Raw genomic sequence first — 20,214 nt, 5'->3', positions numbered from 1 at the left:
TGCTTCAGAGTAGAAATACACACTTGTTCAGTCCTTAGATAAAGGAAAGAAAGGCTCACCAAATTGCTAACTGAAAAGAGTTGTTGATCCCTGACTCAAATCTAGCTATGCATATGTACTTAACGTTATTGTCTTACACAGGTTTTTCAGTTCCATTGTGGAAGGAAATGGTACATGGAACAGTACTATATGTTGCCAGGTGCAGTTTTGGCTTGCTTAGCCCACAGCCTGGGAGACAAGAGTAGCATGGGAAATAAACTGTACCTGTACACATAGCTCTGCCACATCAGGGTTGGAAACATAGTTGCCACACGACAATACTATATTGACTGCAGCTCTTTTGCATATAGCTTCATTCTTCTGTAGTCCTGTAGTCTTCCAAAAACTGAGTTAATCTGGAAGGAATTATAATGGGTGGCTAATTGGTGGTGGCACAAGATTATTTTTCTAAATGGGGGGGGGAGGGCACAAGGTGGATTGACAGGGGAACAGGACAAAAAAAAAAATCCAGACTTGGGTTTAGTTACTGTGTTCAACATCCCACCCTGATGAGTCAATAACCACTTGTAACAGTGATGTACCCAGGGTCCCCTAAAGAAAGAAAAAGTGTAACATGTTTGTTGAATACATGCCTGTCTACCAGGGCTGGTAGATGTTCTATCTCTTGGCTGCTTTTCTGATGAGGCCTGAAGCTGGCAGGGGAAGAGGATGCAGAATACAGCATTGTTGTGGACCCGCACAAGGGCAGCAGAAGCAGAATGCTTTCTTTGGCTGACAGTCCCAAGAAGACAAGACTGTGGGCGTATGTAGCTCTTTTGGTAGTAGATCACGTGCTTCTAATCTTAGTGTCTTCTGAAGTTTTTAAGCTAAACTGGTTTGGGTTTGGATTTTTTTGTGTGGGTTTACTTTGATAGAAGGACCAAATAGTGAGATAGTCTAAAGTGTTAAGGTAATCCTGTAAAATGTGGGAGTTTTGAAGGTAGGTGTCCTATTTCCTTGCACCTGTACAATCAGACAGCTATATTCTGATACATGTAGCATTTATATGCCTATATATATTTGATTATACAGACTGTTCCATTCTGTGTTTCTGAGTTTAAGCAAAACTTTAAAATGTGTGTCTTGCTACTAATTGCTTGCTGTTTTCAAATCTTGTCATGTCTACCTCCATAAATGCTTTATTAGAGACTTTTATATGGTGTTATTAACACTAGGGAAATTTCCCAAAATTGCATGTATAATGAAGATTAAATTTGAGGGTATTAAGGTAACTAATGTGTGTCCTCACCTCTAATCTGGAGACACAAGTTTCTTCTAAATAAATGCTGATTTTCTGTTTTTAAAATGAAGTTATGAAAATTAGTTTGCTTATGCCTTGATGGTAAATATTTAACTAAATTCTAGCTGATTGCTATATTCAGACAATAATGTATGAAATGCCAATAAATGAAAATATTGCTTTAGTAAACTAACCGAATACATACAGGAAGTAAACAAAGTACATTCCTGATTACTTTTTTAGGTAATCTGGTTGTGTTCAGTACAGTTTTAAAATTTTTAGCCCTTAATGCCAAGTTCTGTTGCCATCATAGCTGTGGTGTGGGTGGAAGAGCCAAACCAGAAATGAGCAGATCTAACTGTAAGCTACTTTGCATGTTGTCAACTGACTATAAATTGCAGCAGTCATTGACTCAGCGGAACACGCTATATAATTCAGGTAAGAGACTTGCCTATTGCTGTATCTAGCAACAGATCTTCACTGAATATCAGTGTTTTTGTAAATCACTTCTACCGACTGTTCAGTAACAGTGCTTCTGTAGCTTTTTAATGAATTGTGTTTAATATGATATCTTATTAAATAAGGTGTAAGAAAAATGGAACATTAACTTTTTTAATACCATTCAGATATTTTCAGGTATTATTCATCAGTCTTAAAATAGCACGTCTTGTTTCCTTGGATTTCACTTTCATCTGAAGATTGGTGAGTCTCTAGCCTAAAAGGAAAACGATCCTAACACTTGCATTTTACACTTCATGCAGGTAGTAGGACAGTAGATAACTGTTTTGTGTAATGCCATTATGCAGCAGAGTGTCAGTACTAAGCAACAAATACTGCAAATATCTCTTCTTGAGGGATTGTGTTGGTTTTGGTTTCTTACTCTGTAATTATGTTTTGCTGTGTGACAGATTTTTTTCCTCAGACAATATTTTTAAGTTGTTAGCAGCAGTGTAAGTAGAAAAGGGAAAGATGACTATTTTCATTTTGTAACGAGTGTATATGTTCATCTCTGATTTTCTGCATGTATATTAATGTAAAATGGATGTGTGTTCAGCGTACCTACAGAAGTACCTGTCTAAGATGCGTGTGACTTTCTCTTGTCTAGCAGCATGCTATAAATGAACTCTTAACTCACGGGATTTCTGTTGTGAGATCTATGTGTGTTAGAGAAAGAGACAACACTAAATACAGAGGCATTTTGATAGAAGATGTCATGAGGATAGGTCCATACTGAGTAAAAATTCCCTCTGTATTAAATGTGGCAGATATGAAGTCATTAGGAAATGTTAAGATATCCCCATATCCTTGCAAAGGATCAAAGGGGTCCCGTTTATGTGAAGGAACCATGGTCGGGACATTAGAAGCTTTGTAAGGTTTTTGTGTGTATGGAATCTAGATGTTTCTGGTAATCTGTTTTAATGTTCAGGTGTGTTTTCTATTTTAAAGGGTGTAATATAACCTAAGTATTTTAGACAGCAATGTATAGATGTTGAACTGGATGGTGAATATGAGCATTTTCGGATAGATTCTGTATAAGTAAGTATTGGTTGCAATCCATGAGGATGGATCGCAGTAATTCTTTCAAAATTAACTAATTACTTAAAATTTATTTTTAAGTAGCTATTAGGTAACAATCATTACAGTTACGGTAATATTTAGCTGTTTGGTAAATGATATTGGGAAGGCACTATAATGTAGCTTCCTATAAAACACTGCAAGATTGTCTTTCTAGTAAATATATAAGGGTGATTTGAGTAGTTACGTCTGCTGCAATGCTGCTCTGAAGAGAGGGTATGTCATTTTAGTAGGCCAGTCTGAGTTACAGGTTTGTAGCAGTGCCCCAGCAACTGTGTGCTGTCCCTTCTTAGTAGAATAATCTATAATTGAAACAATATTATTAGGACATGAATTAATTATTTCATAATCCTATATCAGTAGGATTGTGTTTAGCGTTTCATATCCCTGTTTAATCTGCAGGTGAGTGCAGAAGGAGCATGAGGACCCAATGAGATGTCAGGTTTAGGAAAACTCATCCTCTAAACTTTTTGTAAAACTTTATGTAGAATGGATGTAATACCTGACAGACATAAAATTGAGATCCATTCCCAGTACAAGTTTTCAGTCTACTTAAGATTTTATAGTGAATGACACATCAAGTGAATCGAGAGGAAAAAATAATTTGTCTTTGAAGGCTTTTTGGTATGGGTAGGGAGTCTGTTACTGGAATTGCTGGAATTGTAGATTTTAATTTTTTCAGGGAGAAGGGGATGAAGAGAATGCCTCAGATGTTGGCCTGCTTTGTTTATTGTCTGTGGAGATGTAAGTTTTGGTAGATTTGGAGCAAGCTAGACCTATGTGGAGCGTGTGAAGGTAGATTATCTTCATTTCTGAATTTGGAATGAAAGACTGCTGTTTCCTTTAAGAAGCTTTAGTGGCTTTATTTTCTTAAAATCTGTTGTGAATTATTTTAATCAGTGTTGCTGACTTGTACTTTCTAGTATTTTCAAATGGGACATTGCCTGCTCTATGCAATGATCTTCCAACACCATTCTGAAATGTCACAAAAGCATTAAAAGTCTCTCCTGGAAGATGCCAGTAATGCCAAGTATTGGTAAGTCCAGGTGAGTTGTTTCTACTGTTCAGTATGAGTTGTTTAAACTATTATGTAATTATGCATTTCCAGGTTCAATGCAGAACATGATGGATGGCAAAAGCTACCATAACCTCATGGACAAGTTATCCATCTGTACTGAGACTCAGCACATACCGCTGGCTAGGCCTTTCTGTGCTGACCCAGTGGTCACATTTCACGTGTACCCAGAAACACCAAACCAGGTCACTTGCTCTGAAGATTTGTCATTCCTTCCTTTCATGTCTGAGCATCTCATTGCGGAGAACTTCTACAGTGAGCCCTGCACCTTTCCTTACCAAATGTCCCATTCCAGTTACCACCGAAGTGAGTGCTCCTATGGGCCTGCTTTCATCAGAAAGAGGAATGAGAGGGAAAGACAAAGGGTTAAGTGTGTCAATGAAGGCTATGCTAAACTGAGGCATCACCTACCTAAGGAATACATGGAGAAACGGCTCAGCAAAGTAGAGACGCTCCGTGCTGCAATAAAATACATTAGCTATCTACAGTCTGTTCTCTACAGTGATTCTGTGGTGGCAGAAAAAAATGTAATGGAACCATGCCAACCACCTAAAGCAATTAACAAACAAAACCAGCTTTTGAAGAAGATCTAAACTGAGAAGCAGATCATAGCACGCATCAGTATCAGCCCACAGAAAAGAGTTTTGATTTTGCAGATAGTAACTACACTTAGATACAAAAAAAGACAACTGGGGAAATCTCATCTGAATGGCCTAAGTTAGTTAATTTATGGAAATCCGAAAACATTTCTAAAATTGTCACCAAACCAAAAATGTAATACCTATATGTGTGAAGTAACTGTATGTATCCTAACAACCTGCATGCTCTAAAATAAAATCTTCCCACTGATGGGACTGATTCTTCTCATTTTCAGTATTGTTACGGTTTACCCTCATGCACTTTCTTAAAAGATTTCTGGTCTAATTACCAGTGTCTTTCTTAAAAGGCCTTTTTAAAGGTTCCCAGGAATGTTGTTAGATGTGGACAGAAAGAATAGCTTAGTTTAAAAGGGGGAAAATAAGAGGAGGGTAGCAGCTCTCTGAAGCATGGTTACTGAGCATGGGAAGAGCATAATTTCTTGCAAGTGCTATTTCATCCTTTTCTTATTAATTAATATTTTAATCCCATTAAAAAGTGTTGACTTAGCCTAATTTCTATTGAAAATTGGATTCTTTTCCAGCTGTCAGTGCCTGTAAAAATTACAAGGACTGCTCTCGCAATACACAGTAGGAAGAGGGTTGGCAAGGTCTTGGCCTTGGGAAAGAACAAAATCCTGCAACCGAAATTTTTCAGGACTTTCACTGATAATGGTTGAGGTCTGGGGTGGTCTTCCCTGACCTCCTGGTCTGTTCCTCTACTATTGATGGTTCAGCTAAATGATATAGAATAGATATATGTGAACACGGTGAAGAGAGTTTAGCTTGTAACTAGCAAAGTGTTCTTAACATTAGCTATATGTAAGGGAATTGTATTATTTTAAATAATTCTGCTGACAACATGACAGCAGGTAGTCTGTGGGTGCAGCAGAATGTACAGAAATACAGAAAATGGTTACAGGCTTCCTAAGTGCTGTATCCTTGTCCCTAATAGCAACTATCCCCTCTGTTATCTTGTTTTTATAGCAGTGAATTGCAAAATGCCTACAAATTCCAATTAAGTATTCCTCCCCGCTCCCCCCTAAAAAAAGGAAAGAAAAAGTTAACATTTATTACGGAGAAAATGAACTGTAGCCTCCTATGATGCTATTTTTTTTGCCCAGCAACAGTAGGCAGAAATCCTAAAGGACACTGCACCCACTTATGATCCTTCTCTGCCCCTGCAGTCCTTCAGTGCAATATCTAGATCAATGGGGAGCTGAAAACTGAGCAAATGCGTGGCAGACGAACGGTCATCTCTATAGTCGCATTCCACTGTTTTTTAACTGGTAAGGTCAGGGTGTCCAATCCTGGTAGTAACGACTGTGGCAACCTCCGTAGCAACTAGGAAACACTGGCAGCAAATGGCTTCCTGCGTCAAAGAGGCAAAAGGGCAGGATTTGTGCTTTGGGACTAAATCCAAATTGACCAGATGTAGTGTTATCAATAGCTGGTAAGTTTGAAACACTGCTGTGTCAAATTAGTTGGAGTTATCAAGGGGGGAAAAGAAAAAACAAACTCAGTGTTGTACAATTGTCTTTGTCAGTGTTCTGTTTTATACAGAAATAGGGGACCTGGCTCTCAGCAGTAACAGTGCTGAATGGGTTTAGAATGTGCTTTAATGTAGAATTGGTATTTGCATTTCTTTGCAAAGTATTACTGATTCCATCTTGTTTTGGTTTATAATAGGGGAGTTTGTGTAGCTGTGAAACAAGTTAATATATTGTGTTGATTTGCTGACTTAAAGATGCATTTTGCATCAGTTAATCCACTCCTCTTACTGGGTTTGGTGTTCTAGTTTTCTGAAATTATGTATATGTGGAAGTCCTCATAAAAAGGACTCCCAGATCATATCTCTTAGTTAAGAGATAACATTTAAACATAATATGAGCACTTAAACTGTATTTTGCAAAGTAAATTAAGTACTTAAAATTTATGTTGAATTTCCATGCAAATTTTCCCCTAAGCATGCTAAACATTTCTAAGCAATATTTAAAAAAAAAAAAAAGGCAGCTTGTCTACTATATCATCAATCTTACCGTGGCAGCTTTTGAATAGTTATCACTTGTCAAATCTGAGCATCTCATTCTTCCTCATGGCAAGCCATAATCCTACTGTTATGAAACATGACAGGACAGCTGAAAGATCAAAATATTTCCTCTTAATACATCACTGTAAATAAAACAAGTAACAGGCAACCGTAATCTAGCTGTTCAAATGTTCAAAAATGTTCAAAACCTGTCACATCTACTCAGTTGGTCGAATTTAGCTGTAGTTTCTGTCTCAGCTTGTAAAATAGGGAAGGTTTGGCTGGGGCTGTGTACAAGAAAGCTTTAGAGGAGAGTGTGGATATAAGGAGAGAGAGCTGAATGTTACAGAGGGAAACAAAAGTTGGAAGGAGGTGAAAGCTATTGCTTTCCTGGGGATCTTCATGGCATTTCTAGCTTCCTTGGGTGTTTCTGTCCCTCTACCAGGTCGGGATTTGGGTGATTGAAAACCACTGAAGTCAGTGATATGCATTCATCTGACCAAATGCCAGTCTGGATATTTTGAATTTTTTTTAAATAAAAATAATTAATAAAAGCTACTGAGTTCTTGAGGTACACTAGAAAGCATTTGCTTGTGTTGAAAAATGTCAGTGCACTGTCTCTACCAACAGATCACAACTGAGTCCTGCAGGTAGCTTCTCTTGTAAGAATGGCTCGTTTGGAAGGGTTCATGCCTACGGCTCACAGGTATTGCAGTGCGATGCCGGCTCTGGACACGTTCTCGTGCTCCAGCGTCATACCTACTGTCTACCCCTGCTGCAGGAGCTGTTTTGTAGTGCATCCTGCCTGGATCACTGAGCTCCTCACCCCCCAGAGGTAAAATCAAGTTCTTGTTTTAGTCTGTAATTTGTCCTTTTTCATGATATCTAATAGGATAAAACAGGCTGATGTGTCAGATTAATAAATTAGCAGCTTGAACAGCATTTGAGCTTTCCCGTCCCCTTCACTGTCAGTTTTTTAGATGGTATTAGCTAAAGTAATTTGCTACCCTAGAGATTATGAAAAGCAAAGCCTGAGTAAACCTATAAAAGAAACATTCCTTTAATATTATTTGGATAAATAAAAACATCTTGTGTTAGCAGCTGTCTTCTGTGAAATGTTTCTAATGCTTTGTGACAGAGGATTATTTCTTCTGTTTTGAACTTGAACCTGTCATCAACTAGCAGCTTTGTTTACTTTTCTCCTTTTCCGTTCCCTGAATGCCCCAGTGTAAGCCATCAGCTCCAGTGCTTGTGAGCATACCTACACTATGCTGTGTGCTGGAAATGGATCCTTTCTCCTGATCTTAAGGGTTGAATTGGCTTGCCATGTAAACAGCAAAGGGACTAGTGCAGGTAATGCTGGCCCAGGATTCCATTGTGATCCTGGCTCACTTCCTCTAAACTCAAACCCAAAGAAATCTGGATAAAAGCAGGCACTGATGGCTTTTTCCCCAAGAGCAAGGAATTGTCCCAGCACAAGCAGATTTTCTGTTTCTTTCCATATGATTTGGCCACTAGGAGTGCTACAAAATGAGGTGGAGTGATCCAGTTCTTAATCTTACAAGATTTTTTTTTTTCATGACCTACAGAAGCTGTGTCTCCCAGTGCTTGACCCATTTTCTTTTCTTCAAGGTGCCTATGGATAAACCACTGCCTCACCTCCCCTAGCCCAGCATGGAAGAGGCTGAGTGCAGTGGGGAGATCAGTGGCTTTAGACAGCAATATCCCTGTGCTGGTGAGATGGGAACAAGATGGATTTTATTACCGTGGTACAGTAAAAGAGGAGATAGAGGTGAGTGACAGTTGCCGTGCAGTATTTGTGGGTATGTGCAATAGTGTCCAGTCCACCAGCAGTCCTCATGCACCACCTGAGTTTAGTGTTGCAGTTTTGATTTCAGCTAGTGCATGAATTAGAGAACAGATCTCTAATCTGATGAGATCTAATGATGCTTATGGTTATGTTGATTCATAAAGCTCCTGATGTGCCTGATTCCAGGCTGTCCTCACTACCTGCTGCCTGGCACGCTTGGGTGAGCCTCTTGCATGCTGCGCAGCCTCAGGCACCAATAAATTAATAAAGATCAGATCCTTACTCTGCTCAGCCTCCTTTATTGAGTCCATTTCTAGGAGGGAGCAGGCATGTTTTGGGGATTGTCATCCTGTGCAGAAGATGGGTGCCCCCAAGACTGCCAGTTCCTGGTGAGGGCAGTGTTGTTGTGCACCTTGCAAGAGCAGGCCCTCTGCTTCTGCTGGCGCTGGGCACTGAGCCAGGTTCAGACAGCATGAGTGCTGTTGTGAGCAGTGTACCAGCTACTGTTGTGTGTAGACACATTACCATCAATAGCACAGGAAAAGCGTTAGTGTTTTATGTACACACTTCCAGCATGAGTCAGCTGCAGACCAATGGCTCGGTGTCTTTTCAGAAATGTTAGTGAAAGCTTTAATTCATTAGTTTGTTAGCACTTCAAACTTAATAGAAAAAAGAGCCTATTCTTTATCAAGAACAGGGAAGTACCTCATTTCATTGTTGATGGAAAGTCTCTTGACAGGCCTTAATTTAAAAGAAAACAAAAATTCCCAACAACCACCCAAGAAGCAGAGTTAGTGTTGTATGTAATGAGGAAGGACTTGGGCATGACTGAAGAACAGGTCTGAACAGCTTCAGTGTCCCTTGTTATCTGGTGCACACAGCTTGATTTGTGAAATTCGGTTACACTCTTTCTATAGCTTTTTGTCTTGGGGAAGAAAATACAGGTCCTAGTGGCAGTGAATCTGTACTTACACTTCATTCAGCCTGCTTTCTGGTGAGCCTCATGGAGGTTCTTCTGGCTGTCTCAATGCCGGACTACCACAGCCTAATACTTAGTTACTGTTCAGGCTTGCTTGGCATTTTGATCTAGCCACATAGCCACAGAATAGCCTCCTGGTGAAGGTTACATGACCTGACACACTGTGGGCTGTTTTTTAGAGGAACTTTTATTTTGTTCCTGGTAACAGAGTGAAAGAGGCATGTTTGTGGTAGAGTTTGCCAAACCACTTGTGTCATGTGGAAGACATCCAATGTGTGTGCAAAAAACAGCAAAGGATGACATCCTGGAATATGTGAACGGCATGAAGCACTCCTTACTCCCTGGAGACAAGGTGCTGGCACCCTGGGAGCCAGATATGGCCAGGTACGGCCCAGGAACTGTCCTCACAGGCATTGAGACAAGGGACCCCTTACGAGGTAAGAAAGATGCTGCTCTCTTCTTCCTCACCTTGCTCCAGAACATGAGTGAGACTGCCAGGATAAACTCTTGTTGTGGTGCTATGGCCAGAGAAACACCAGTGCACAGGCTACAGTTTAGTGTTGCTTAAAGCTTGCAGGAGCTGATGGGACTTGCTGATGGATATCTGCATGTAACCTCACCAGTCTGACTGTAAGGAAGTTGTGACCTATAAAAATGTCATCTTCTGTGTCCATAGATGTGCTATTTCCCATCTGCCTTATGAAGGACAGTGGCCTTTTAATGAGGGATACAAGTGAGGCAGCTCTCAGGAAGCACCCATCCATGCTTGAATGCTCACATTTGTACCGAATGCTACATCTGGGGGTGATTTTATCACCCAAACTTAGGAGATTTCAACGGCTCATTCATTTTTCTCACGTCTGACAGTCAGGCTCCACTGACATCAAAATACTATTCTCGGAGTGTTACTGCTAACTTTGGCAGTAACAACAAAAGTTACTCAGTCAATATTTTCTTGTTTGTCTGATGACAAATTCTGAGGAAAGATGCTGCCAGGCCTGTCGTCACACTGATGGTGCCCTAGCTGCCCACTCCAGCCTCTATGACATTATGGTGAGGTGATTACAGAAAGGGGTGATAGCTGATCCTACCGCTTGACAGGAGTAGAAAGTGCATAAAGCTGCAAAGCCTGATCCATATGTGTGCACTGCCTGGGCAGGTCAGCTGCTTACAGCTGCTTACCTTTTCTCTCAACAGCCTCAGAGGATGAAGAAATTATGGTCCAGTTCTGGAATGACAAGAAAGTGAAACTCGCACGAGGTGTGGCTCTGTGGATCCCTCCTAGACTGTGGGAGAGGATTGTGGAGATGATCCACATGCCCTTCACCAGCAGGGTGAAGCCCAGAAAAAGTCTGGACACTAACGCTTGTATTTCTTCCTGCAGTCCTAAAGCATCCCTGATTCCTGTTTGTGCTGTACATAGCCTTGCCAAGCACCGCTTGTGCTGCTCACCCTGCTGGCCACACTTCCGCTGTCACCATGATGGCATATGCTGTTTTTCAGCATATGTGAGGTGCATCTGCTGCTGCCATCCCCACGTTGATGCCTGGTGGCCTCTTCCATCCAGGTCTCCAGTCTTTCAGAGCGAAACTGAAGAGGCAGAGTTGAGCAGTGAGCCCTCTCCATGCCTTGTAGAACTGAAAGACCCAAAACAAGAAGCAGCAACAGCTGTAGCAGGATTTCTCCCCTGTTCTGATTCAGAGTGGGGTGTGGAGCCATTCCCCACTAAGAGTACTGTGGTGGACAGTGCTGTTGACACAGGCTCTGGTTGTCTTGAGAAGCCCAGGCTAAAGGATTCTGCAAAACCCAAGTGGAAATACTGGAAAAGAAGCCACGACAAGTCCCATCCCAGTGATTCAGGTACCTTTTAACACCCTGACAGGGAAGCAGCAGCCAGAGGGGAAAAAAAACAAATGTGTTTTCATCTGGGCAGTCACTTTGCCTGTATATTGGTGTATATATAATACTATAAATTTGCATATCAGTCTCTGCTACAATACCTCACCCTCCCCAGCATTTCTGCTGCCTCACCTTCCATGCTAGCTCTTCTTTTAGCAACTCATCCAATGGAAAACTACCAGAACAATTAATTTCATTTGGAAGCATAGATATCCATCTCTGAGTTTGTTTCCTGTGATTTTCTTACGCTTTTTATGATGCTAACATCTTCATTAGCCTTCATAGCTGGTCCATGCAGAATAACCTGAAAGAACTCATTTCAGGCTTGAAGTGCATTTTCCTGTCTTCTGAAATGAATGTTTCTTCATTTCAGTTCTGGTTTCACTCTTATATACAATTTTACTCCTTCCCAGGACTCGGCAGATGCAGTAGCATGTGTACAAAGGGCAAGTCGGAATCCAAAGCCATCTCCGTTGGTGACATGTCCCGTGTTGCGCTGACTAATCAGAGTGCAATGTTTGAAACCATTGAGCAGTCTCCTAGAGGGCAACTCACAATGAAAGAAATCTTAAGAGACCCAGATTTCAAGCTGTCATTGGGGGTAAGGTAATCTGCATTAATACTGCATTTCTGTAAGCACATGGTTTGTCTGAATGGAAGAAAGATTCTTGTTAATGGTCTGGAAGTTGGCTAGAAAAATACATAATTTCTAACTTAACTGCTTGCTAAGGCCATCCACCATTTTTGTGATAGGCAGGAAACTTCTCCACTAATTAAAACAAAAATCCCAAAACCCTAAGGAAGGGTTGAAGCTACTTGGTAAAATGGAAAAGCTTATGCCAGTAACTGTGTGAGCATTCAGGAATGCAGACTTCAGTTCAGAAACTTGCCAAATGCTCATTGACATCAACCTAATGAAGTCCTATGGAAGCCACGTGAGTGGCCCTGGAAGTGGGCAGATGTGACTGTCAGCAGCAAAAAAAACACAATAAAACAATCAGTCTGGAAAGGTGCTGGGCTCTGCCAGTCAAACTCTGATAGTCATGATCTCTATCTCTGAAAGATAAGCATATTTTTTTTTTTTTAGTAAACAGTCTTTACTGAGTATCTTCTCTTACTCCCTTGCAAGAAGCAAGCAGTTTAAATAGCAGATCCCTACCCTGAAGCTAGGGGATACAGAGTAAGCAAGCTGTGTCACAGCTAGGAACAAAGACGACACCCTGATTTCTAGGCCTGGTTTCTGTTTGCCATGGTCCCCTCCTGCTTCAAAAAAACTTGGGGAGAAAAAAAATTAGAACATGAATGCCATAAAAGCAAGCACAGAAAAGAGGAAGAAAAAAGATTGCAGGAAGAAGGTGAAGATGAAAGAGAATGGCAGGATGAACAGAGACACTGCTCTGCACAAGAGCATCATAAATTATATACCAGAAATCAAACAGTAGCTCCTTTGTAGCTTCATGGTCTTGCTACTCTGAGCTGACTGCAGAGTAAAACTTTCAACATGCTAAACTTGCGTGATTTCCTTTAGAAGATTAATCTGTTAATGAGATGTCTTAGTGAACAGAGAATATACTGGAATATATCTTGTATTCTCACAATTATATGCATTAATTTTAAGCATATGTCTACCAACTTATTAACTGTATGGTTCCTACTTTATTATTTAAATAATCATCATTACACACCTTTGTAGTTGATTTCCTAGGAATTTTTAGGCCAGTATGGACCTCCAGGCAGACATCCTCTATGTTAGCAAGTGTGACAGCTGGGCACTGAAGTGACATGCTTTGCCTTTTGGCAAAACTAAAAAGAAACCAGAGCACACTCATCTTAGCCCCAAACCGGCAGCATGAATCTTAGTAGTGGATGCAATGTGGTAATACAGAGTATAATGACATACTTTTATTCCTGTAAAATAACCCTTGGTGGTTTTAAACCCAGAAGATACGTTGCCGCTCCTTGAGGTCACTGAAGCAGTTAATGCAAGTTACTCCTGATGCAGTCTGTAACAAACAAGTAAAGCTACAGAGCAGGCTTCCCAGAGGTGCTCTCTGTGGGGCTAATGTCTTCCCACTGTAGTCACCAAAAATCCTCCTGACTTCTAAAGGAGCAAAGGTTTTTGTCAAAGTCTAACAGCTTAAAATCCTTTAGTCTTATTGTACACTTCTGTGTTTCAGCAGTAAAGTTTGTACCAGCACATACCATTATTAAAGCTATGTGAGACAGAGGCACCTACCTTACAGCCAGGAAAGCAGCAGTTACAGAGACACTGATGCTTTTTTTTAGAGTAGACTTCCAAGGGATTTGTTTTCTGTCCTCTAGGAAGAAGGTTTTGCAGCATCAGAAAAACAAAGATGTAAAACAGCAAGGAAGAAAACAGAGTCAGATAAGTGTAAAGCAACTTGCACAGGAGATGAAAAACTTGATGATATGAACCATGTCAGGACAGACAGAAAAAACATCAAAGAGCCCACTTGCAACAAAGCAGAGAGAGACATGATCGATCAGAATTCAATAAATGTACAACCGATGAAGTTCAGGAGCTGAAATTTCAGGTAAACTGCTTATACTGTATCAGTGTAACATTTGTTAAGCAAATCCAGTTCTGATTTAGGTATGGTCTCTGTAGAATATCGATAACTGTATAATTTTAATAACTCAAACTCTTTCTACCTATATTGAATTTCAGCATCCTCATTCTTTACTCCAAGGTGTTATATTAAATTCCTGATTATTTGTACTTGACTTTACAATTCTGGAGAGATCAGGTAAACTAGTATGAGCACTAAAAGCCTGAACAGATGCACAGCAAGAGTCTAATAAACCTCCAATTTGTCTAAAGTTCTCTGGAATCAGCCAGAGGAATTCAGCAGAGTGATTTTTTTTGTTGTTTGTTTGGAAGCCAGAAGGAATTGAGAAACAATACAAGCTGACAGCTGAAAAATATTTCTTCAGGATTGACTACTTTCTCTTCTGCCTTAGAGGGTAAAGGACCTGCTACTGTAGATACAAACAACAAAATACTTAGAGATTCAGCATTCAAGTCACTGAATTTTCTATTCCCATGAAAATTAACGGAAACTTTAATACCATCCAAAAAGATTAGAGAGATATATATAGGTGATATCACTAATTCTAACTGTGGAATCTGATCCTTTGGGAGAGTTAAGTGTCCAGAGTGTCTTGTTAGTGGGACCACTCATGTTTAAAGCATATGAAGTTGGCCATAAGCTGCAGCGTGCAGCTGCTCAGCATGTCTTTCCCCTGCAGGAAAATTGGAGATGGTTCAGGGTACCCTACTACCTCCTGAAAAAGGTAGCTAACTGGTATTTAGCCTAGGTAAGAAGGACTTAAAGTGTCAAATAGTTTATATAGCTATGGGCTGGGTTAAACCATGACAACATCTGATGCACATTCAAGCACCTTCTGGAGTTGGGTCCTAGATAGTCAATTTCACTTGCATTTTATTTCTTTATCAGAAAAATAAAAGTACAAATAGGAAAGATGTATGGTGAGCCAGCCGCTCCAAAATCAGTGCCATCCCACAGAAGCTAATGTACGTTCATACCACATGGATTGTGCTCTCTGTGGTCAAGAATGCAACAGGGACATTCTGTCTGAGGATAGTGTAAAAGAAGCCGTCATCACAAAGACTAAATTATGTATTTTGTTCCATTGATTGTATCTTTAATTGTTTAAAGCATAAGAACCTGGAATTACAGTCACATAATTGGATTTAAGGCACACAATGTACAAGTATTTATAAAATCAGTGTACAAAGTGGGCTGCGTATAATACCACTGAGTAGAAAACAAATATACAGGCCATAAAAATGGAGTCCCAAAGAGGAGGACACTATTAAAGTGCTAACAAGAAAAAGATGTACATAGTTCATTACATGCATTAAAACAGCCTTGTATTTTATTCCTGTGATTGCCAAAAAATAACAAACATCATAGAAAAAAAGTTAAATCAACACTTTGTCCTGCGTTGACATCCACCACGTGGGTTTGCTGCACCATGTCTTCCGAGGTTGCTGTGACAGAATAGATGCCAGGAGAAACTTCAATGTAGATGTCTTTGGAAGCTTGTCTGGTCTTTGGCGGGGTGGGGGGAATAAGTTTCATTACTGTTTAGTCATCTCAGATTTCCCACAAAAATAAAAATTTTGAATTTGGATAAAAAAATTACATTTCAGCCACTATATAAACATACTAGGATTTTTCAAAATATACAGGCAGCATGGACAAAACTGTGAAATGTTTCTGTCAATACAAAAATTAGCAAGTGTGACACTCAAGGTATTTAATGTTTCCCATTACTGGAAATAATCAATGTGCTGTAATCTCTGCCTCACAAAACTGAAAGTTACCAACCTAAACAGTTTTGAACATAAACCTGGAAAGTATCCATACAAGGCTGCTCCCGCTAATTTGTACTGTGGTACAGATGCCACATTTCTCATCTTGTGTAGCTTAGAAGTTCCCCAGATTAATTTGGTGAGGTGTTAGGCTTTGAATGATAAAAAAAAGTTTTATTCTTGAGGAACAGGCATCTTCAGAGAAAGCATATGAGGGCCAATCATAACTGGCTAAGCAACTGTCATGTGCCTTGCTGCATGCCTTTCCTCAGCACAGGGAATGTGTCAGGAGCACAAATGAGGTGAGACTGGAGAACTGCTGGATTATTGTTGCTGATGCAATTCACAAGAGCCTAAATTTAAATCAGTGTTTGGCATTCTGTACCAGTCCAAAATATAAAGTAGACTCTTAACTGGTTATGTGCCAGAATGCCATAATCTGGTTTATAATTCATTGTGCAGGTCTCTGCCCATTCTACTGCCCACCTGTACATACATTAGGATTGTGAATGCACCACTGGTAAATCTTCTGTGCCAACACAAAGTCTCCACACCTTATCACTGATTTTCACTGGCTTGATGCAAAATGATAAAAAAATGCTATACCTCAATTTAAAAAAAAAAGTGTTCTATAAACTTACACGTTGCTGGCAAGTTTGAGCTTGACTGGGTGCCACAGAGGCTTCAGTTGTCTGGAAAGAAAAAGATACTATTTTCTAATGATACAACACAAAAGGCAAATTCAGCCCCTGAGAGAGGGGGATGCTTTATATCCATGAAATCTTCCCCTCCACAAAAGGACCGATGTGACACTGATTGGTGCCTCCAGAAGTTACTCTGCCTCCCCGGCCCCAACAGAAGCCTCAGGTCAGTCCAGGTGTTCATACGCCCATGATGTCAAACCACATACATTAGTGCAAGCAAGTATCACAGACACTAAGGTGGATAACAATTATCCCATGGCAAAGGAAGGAATAACCTTTAATCAAACCCAAAACCACCTACTTACCTCTTCTTCAGAGGACTCCAGCTCTCTTTCCCCTGCTTGCCTGCCATGGTATCTGCAGATGTGTTTGATTTCATGCTCTTTGCATCTACAGGCTGCCGTGAAGCTATAGTACTTCTGGACAACAATAGAAACAGACTGTTATGTGGAGAAGCATGAAAGCCATGCTCACAACTACTGCAGATTTACTTCACAGCTACTGACCTTCTGTGTTAATTAGCTGGTTTGCTCTCATGTGAGGATGAAAACAATGCCTGAATGTCCACAGGACATCTGCCTTCTGGTACAAAACTGTCAGTGCTGGTTTTCGATGCCTGTCTCCTGACATAGGGACTCTCTGACACCTCAGACCTGAATTCATGAAAATATCAGAAGGAATGCTCTGGAAACATCTACCCGATCAGGGTCTTAAAAAAATCTCTGGTGGAAGCATAGTTTATGGCTCCTTAATAGGATGTATATGCAACCTAGGTGCTTTGCAACCTAGCCAGTGAAGACTGGTTCTGCAGGGCATGTGCAGGAGCAGCACTCTAAAGGCTGAACGTTAATACTGAAAAATGTTAATACTGAAAAATAAGTTGATGGAGAAGCAAAAATGTCTTTAAGGCTGGTACCAGTAGCAGAGCCTTTGTGAGAATTGTATTTAAGTCCACAGCAGCCCTTTTCTGGCTCCACAGGAAAGGTCCTTGAATCTTCCCTGCTGCAAATTAAATACTTGAGTACAGCTCTGCTGCCACCTGTTGTCAACAGAGAACTCCTCCCAGGGTTATCTTTTTGATCACAGGGACCAAAAAGTTCCAAAAATCTATTTTATTTCACTTACATTTTCCTTGTCTTTGACTGTCAAGACTAAACAAAAATAAGGCCAATAGCAATTCCTTTTTCCAAATCTACTGCTGTGCTTTATTCCTTGAGGTTATGCACAGATCAACAGATTTGGTTGCTTGTATTGTGGTTTACTGTGGGGCTACATCCCAAAACACATCAAATACTCTGACCTATTGCATAACACTTCACAGAGCATCTCTGTATCACAGCAAGTCAGCTGGATTCTTACATGTGATGTAACAGAGCAAAGAAATGAAATCAAACTTTTAGAAAGAAATGTGGGTAAACTTTGGTCCCTTAGTAACTCCAAACAACTCACCTTAAATCACAATTTTAATTGTTTGCATTCAAGTGCCTAAATGGTCATGTTTGACTGTGGGTTGTTTTTTTTTTTTTTGCACTTTGTAAACTTTATCCGTGAACTTGTGGGCCTGAGAACTTCCCGCCTCCCGCTCCCCCCGCCCCTTTATGACTCCTCTGTAGAAGATGGCTGAAACAGTACTGTCTTGGCTGATGCATAAATGTGGAAGTCATCCACTGCTTGTTCCAACTCTAATACTCCTCACAGGGCATAGGAGGAGTCTCTATACACTGTTATATTTTTGTTTCATTTTGTATAAAACTCTATTCTGCCTGTTTTAGGATTAACTGGTTACTGTGTATGCAGTGCTTTGAAATGATAAAGGAGTTGCTTAAGAGCTAATCATCTGGTGTGTGTTGAACTACTGTTTTCTCTAATTTAATTGAAGACTTATCCTCTGTTATTAACTCTCCTCCCAGCTGCATTAGGATAACAGATCCCGAAGGGTATATACAATGTAACAGTGATGGAGTTTCCAGAGACTTTAATGCAGTAATAGAGCTGCAGGGCTGCATTCACAAGGACGAGCTGGCAGAGACCAGCTCCTGGTCCGTCTACCCAGAAGAGTCACGACACCCAGCAGTGAGAGCCAACATGAAAGCAGTGGCGCTGTGCATCTGTGTGCCATACCTCTCAATTTCTGCTTATCATAAATAAGATACAGTGCCGCTCAGAACTGAGCCCACATTCCTTATCCAGTAGGAACATCCCAAATCAAATTTGCTTGAATAATACTGAGGAGGTCAACTCTAAATTGAGAGTGAATGTGTGACACAAAGCAATCTCTGCTAGAGATTCAAACTGTCCCTTTACTTCTACCAGACAGGACACACTGACTCTATCAGCCAGCACGAGCTGTTCATGCTGGCATGATGAAAACAAAGGGTTGTTCTGTTATAAAACCACTCCACACCAGCGATGCAGAGGTACCTCGAATCACCTTTCAGCACTGGAGGCAACTCTGTACATCGTGACATGCAACAAGCCTGCAGAGGGGCTGACACAATGTAATTTGTGATGTCATCTGACATTTCTGTGTCTCCAACCATACTGCCTTTCCCCCAAGTGGAGAAACCTTGAAAAACTGTACTAGTCTACTGGTACTGTCTATGAAAAATGCTATTAGTGATGTTTATCAACTAAGGCAGTCCCAGTTGGTCAGGGTAACACTGGTGAAACCTACCACATGGCGGCAAATACCTCAAATTTCTTAATCTAGGCCAGCATTGCAGGCTCACTAGCCAAGCTTTTGCCAAGCAATGAGCAAAAGCGAAGCCTAATTTTTGCAGTTTTAGCAAAAGTAGTGCAAACAGGCTTCTGCCAGGCACATCACAAACACTCCCCTTTGCACAGGTCTGGAGGTAAAACCTCACCTCACATTCCTTTGTGGCTTGATTCATCAAGTTCACAATTGAAGCAAATGCTGCACTGAGACGTTCTGAATCTTCTTCCTGCAATTAAAGACAGTTTTTTGTAACTTGTAGCGTGGTGCTTGTTGCTTAGAGGTATAAAGTGTCAGGTGACTAAATGGCAAAACACTCGCCAGTGCTGGAAGCTGCCTCTAGGGTGAAACAGCCGCATGTGGGCTCACAGCTGTGGTGCTTAGATTTAACGCAGCGAGCACACCGGCCTTGCAAGGCCCCCCACGCACACCGGGCAACACCAAGGCACTTGCTACACCCCGGAGGTCACCGGGCGGACAGCTCGCCTCACTCCGCCGTCCTGCAAAGCACTGGTAATTTATTTGTTAAGTGCCGTCGACCGTTTCCCGCTGGCTTTGGCTAGCTAAAGCGCAGGGAGAAGTAACCAAGTGTGAAACTGCTACGCATTCTAAAACACCTCCAGCTCGCTAAAGCACACCCACGGCCCGGTCCCACGCGCGTACACACACGCACTAGGCCTCTGCAGGACAGGAGCTCTCCCGCCACCATTTCAGGGCGCAGCTCCTCGGTGCTTCTCATTCATTTTGCTGCATTTCAGCCGGCACGGCCGCCGCCGCCCCGCCCCGCCCCGCCCCGCCGCCGCCCGCAGCACTGACCGGGGCCGGGGCCGAGGCCGAGGCCGAGAGCCGTCCCGCCGGCCATCGCCGCCGCCGCCCCAGCGCCCGCTCCAGTACGGCGCGCGCCAGCCCCGCCGTCCGGCCCGCGCGCGCCCCCTCCATCCCGCCGCCGCCGCCGCCCGCCGTCACAGTGCGCACGCGCCCCCTCCCCGCCCACCTCCCCGGTGCCGTTAGGGGGCGCCCCCACCCCGCCAGTGCTGCGCTGCCCCGCCCGGTGGAGCCGGGACAGAGCCCTCCGAGCGCCCAGTTCTGTGGAGAGGTTAGGGGTCTTTGTTTTTCTTTCATGCCTGGGGCGGGCCGGCGCCCCGCCCCGCCCTAC

At 41.7% G+C, this 20,214-nt stretch overlaps 3 protein-coding genes across 4 annotated transcripts; 2 read left to right on the top strand and 1 right to left on the bottom strand.

Annotated features, from left to right (window-relative positions):
• The first annotated feature begins 70 nt into the window (after positions 1-70).
• ASCL3 (achaete-scute family bHLH transcription factor 3) lies at positions 71-6,599 on the top strand. Its single transcript, XM_064452677.1, has one exon. It carries the CDS (start codon positions 3,968-3,970, stop codon positions 4,520-4,522), a length of 555 nt encoding a protein of 184 aa, XP_064308747.1. The 5' UTR covers positions 71-3,967; the 3' UTR covers positions 4,523-6,599.
• Positions 6,600-7,447: 848 nt separating this feature from the next.
• Positions 7,448-15,100, top strand: C5H11orf16 (chromosome 5 C11orf16 homolog). Its single transcript, XM_064452675.1, has 5 exons — positions 7,448-8,385; positions 9,591-9,819; positions 10,580-11,242; positions 11,695-11,882; positions 13,604-15,100. Exons 2-5 carry the CDS (start codon positions 9,603-9,605, stop codon positions 13,826-13,828), a joined length of 1,293 nt encoding a protein of 430 aa, XP_064308745.1. The 5' UTR covers positions 7,448-8,385; positions 9,591-9,602; the 3' UTR covers positions 13,829-15,100.
• Positions 15,101-15,180: 80 nt separating this feature from the next.
• On the bottom strand, positions 15,181-20,018 carry AKIP1 (A-kinase interacting protein 1). 2 transcript variants are annotated; one of them, XM_064452678.1, is made up of 5 exons: positions 19,875-20,018; positions 19,210-19,287; positions 16,651-16,764; positions 16,283-16,333; positions 15,181-15,378 (listed from the first exon to the last, which is right to left on the bottom strand). In XM_064452678.1, exons 1-5 carry the CDS (start codon positions 19,995-19,997, stop codon positions 15,235-15,237), a joined length of 510 nt encoding a protein of 169 aa, XP_064308748.1. In that variant the 5' UTR covers positions 19,998-20,018; the 3' UTR covers positions 15,181-15,234. The 2 variants fall into 2 exon arrangements, with proteins under 2 accessions (XP_064308748.1, XP_064308749.1); XM_064452679.1 differs by lacking the exon at positions 19,875-20,018 and adding an exon at positions 19,732-19,802.
• Positions 20,019-20,214: the final 196 nt, after the last annotated feature.

Source organism: Phalacrocorax carbo, chromosome 5, assembly GCF_963921805.1.
Source record: "Phalacrocorax carbo chromosome 5, bPhaCar2.1, whole genome shotgun sequence".
Taxonomy (NCBI): domain Eukaryota; kingdom Metazoa; phylum Chordata; class Aves; order Suliformes; family Phalacrocoracidae; genus Phalacrocorax; species Phalacrocorax carbo.
The sequence above is the reverse complement of the archived record's forward strand: the minus strand, read 5'-3'. Positions and strand labels throughout refer to the sequence as shown.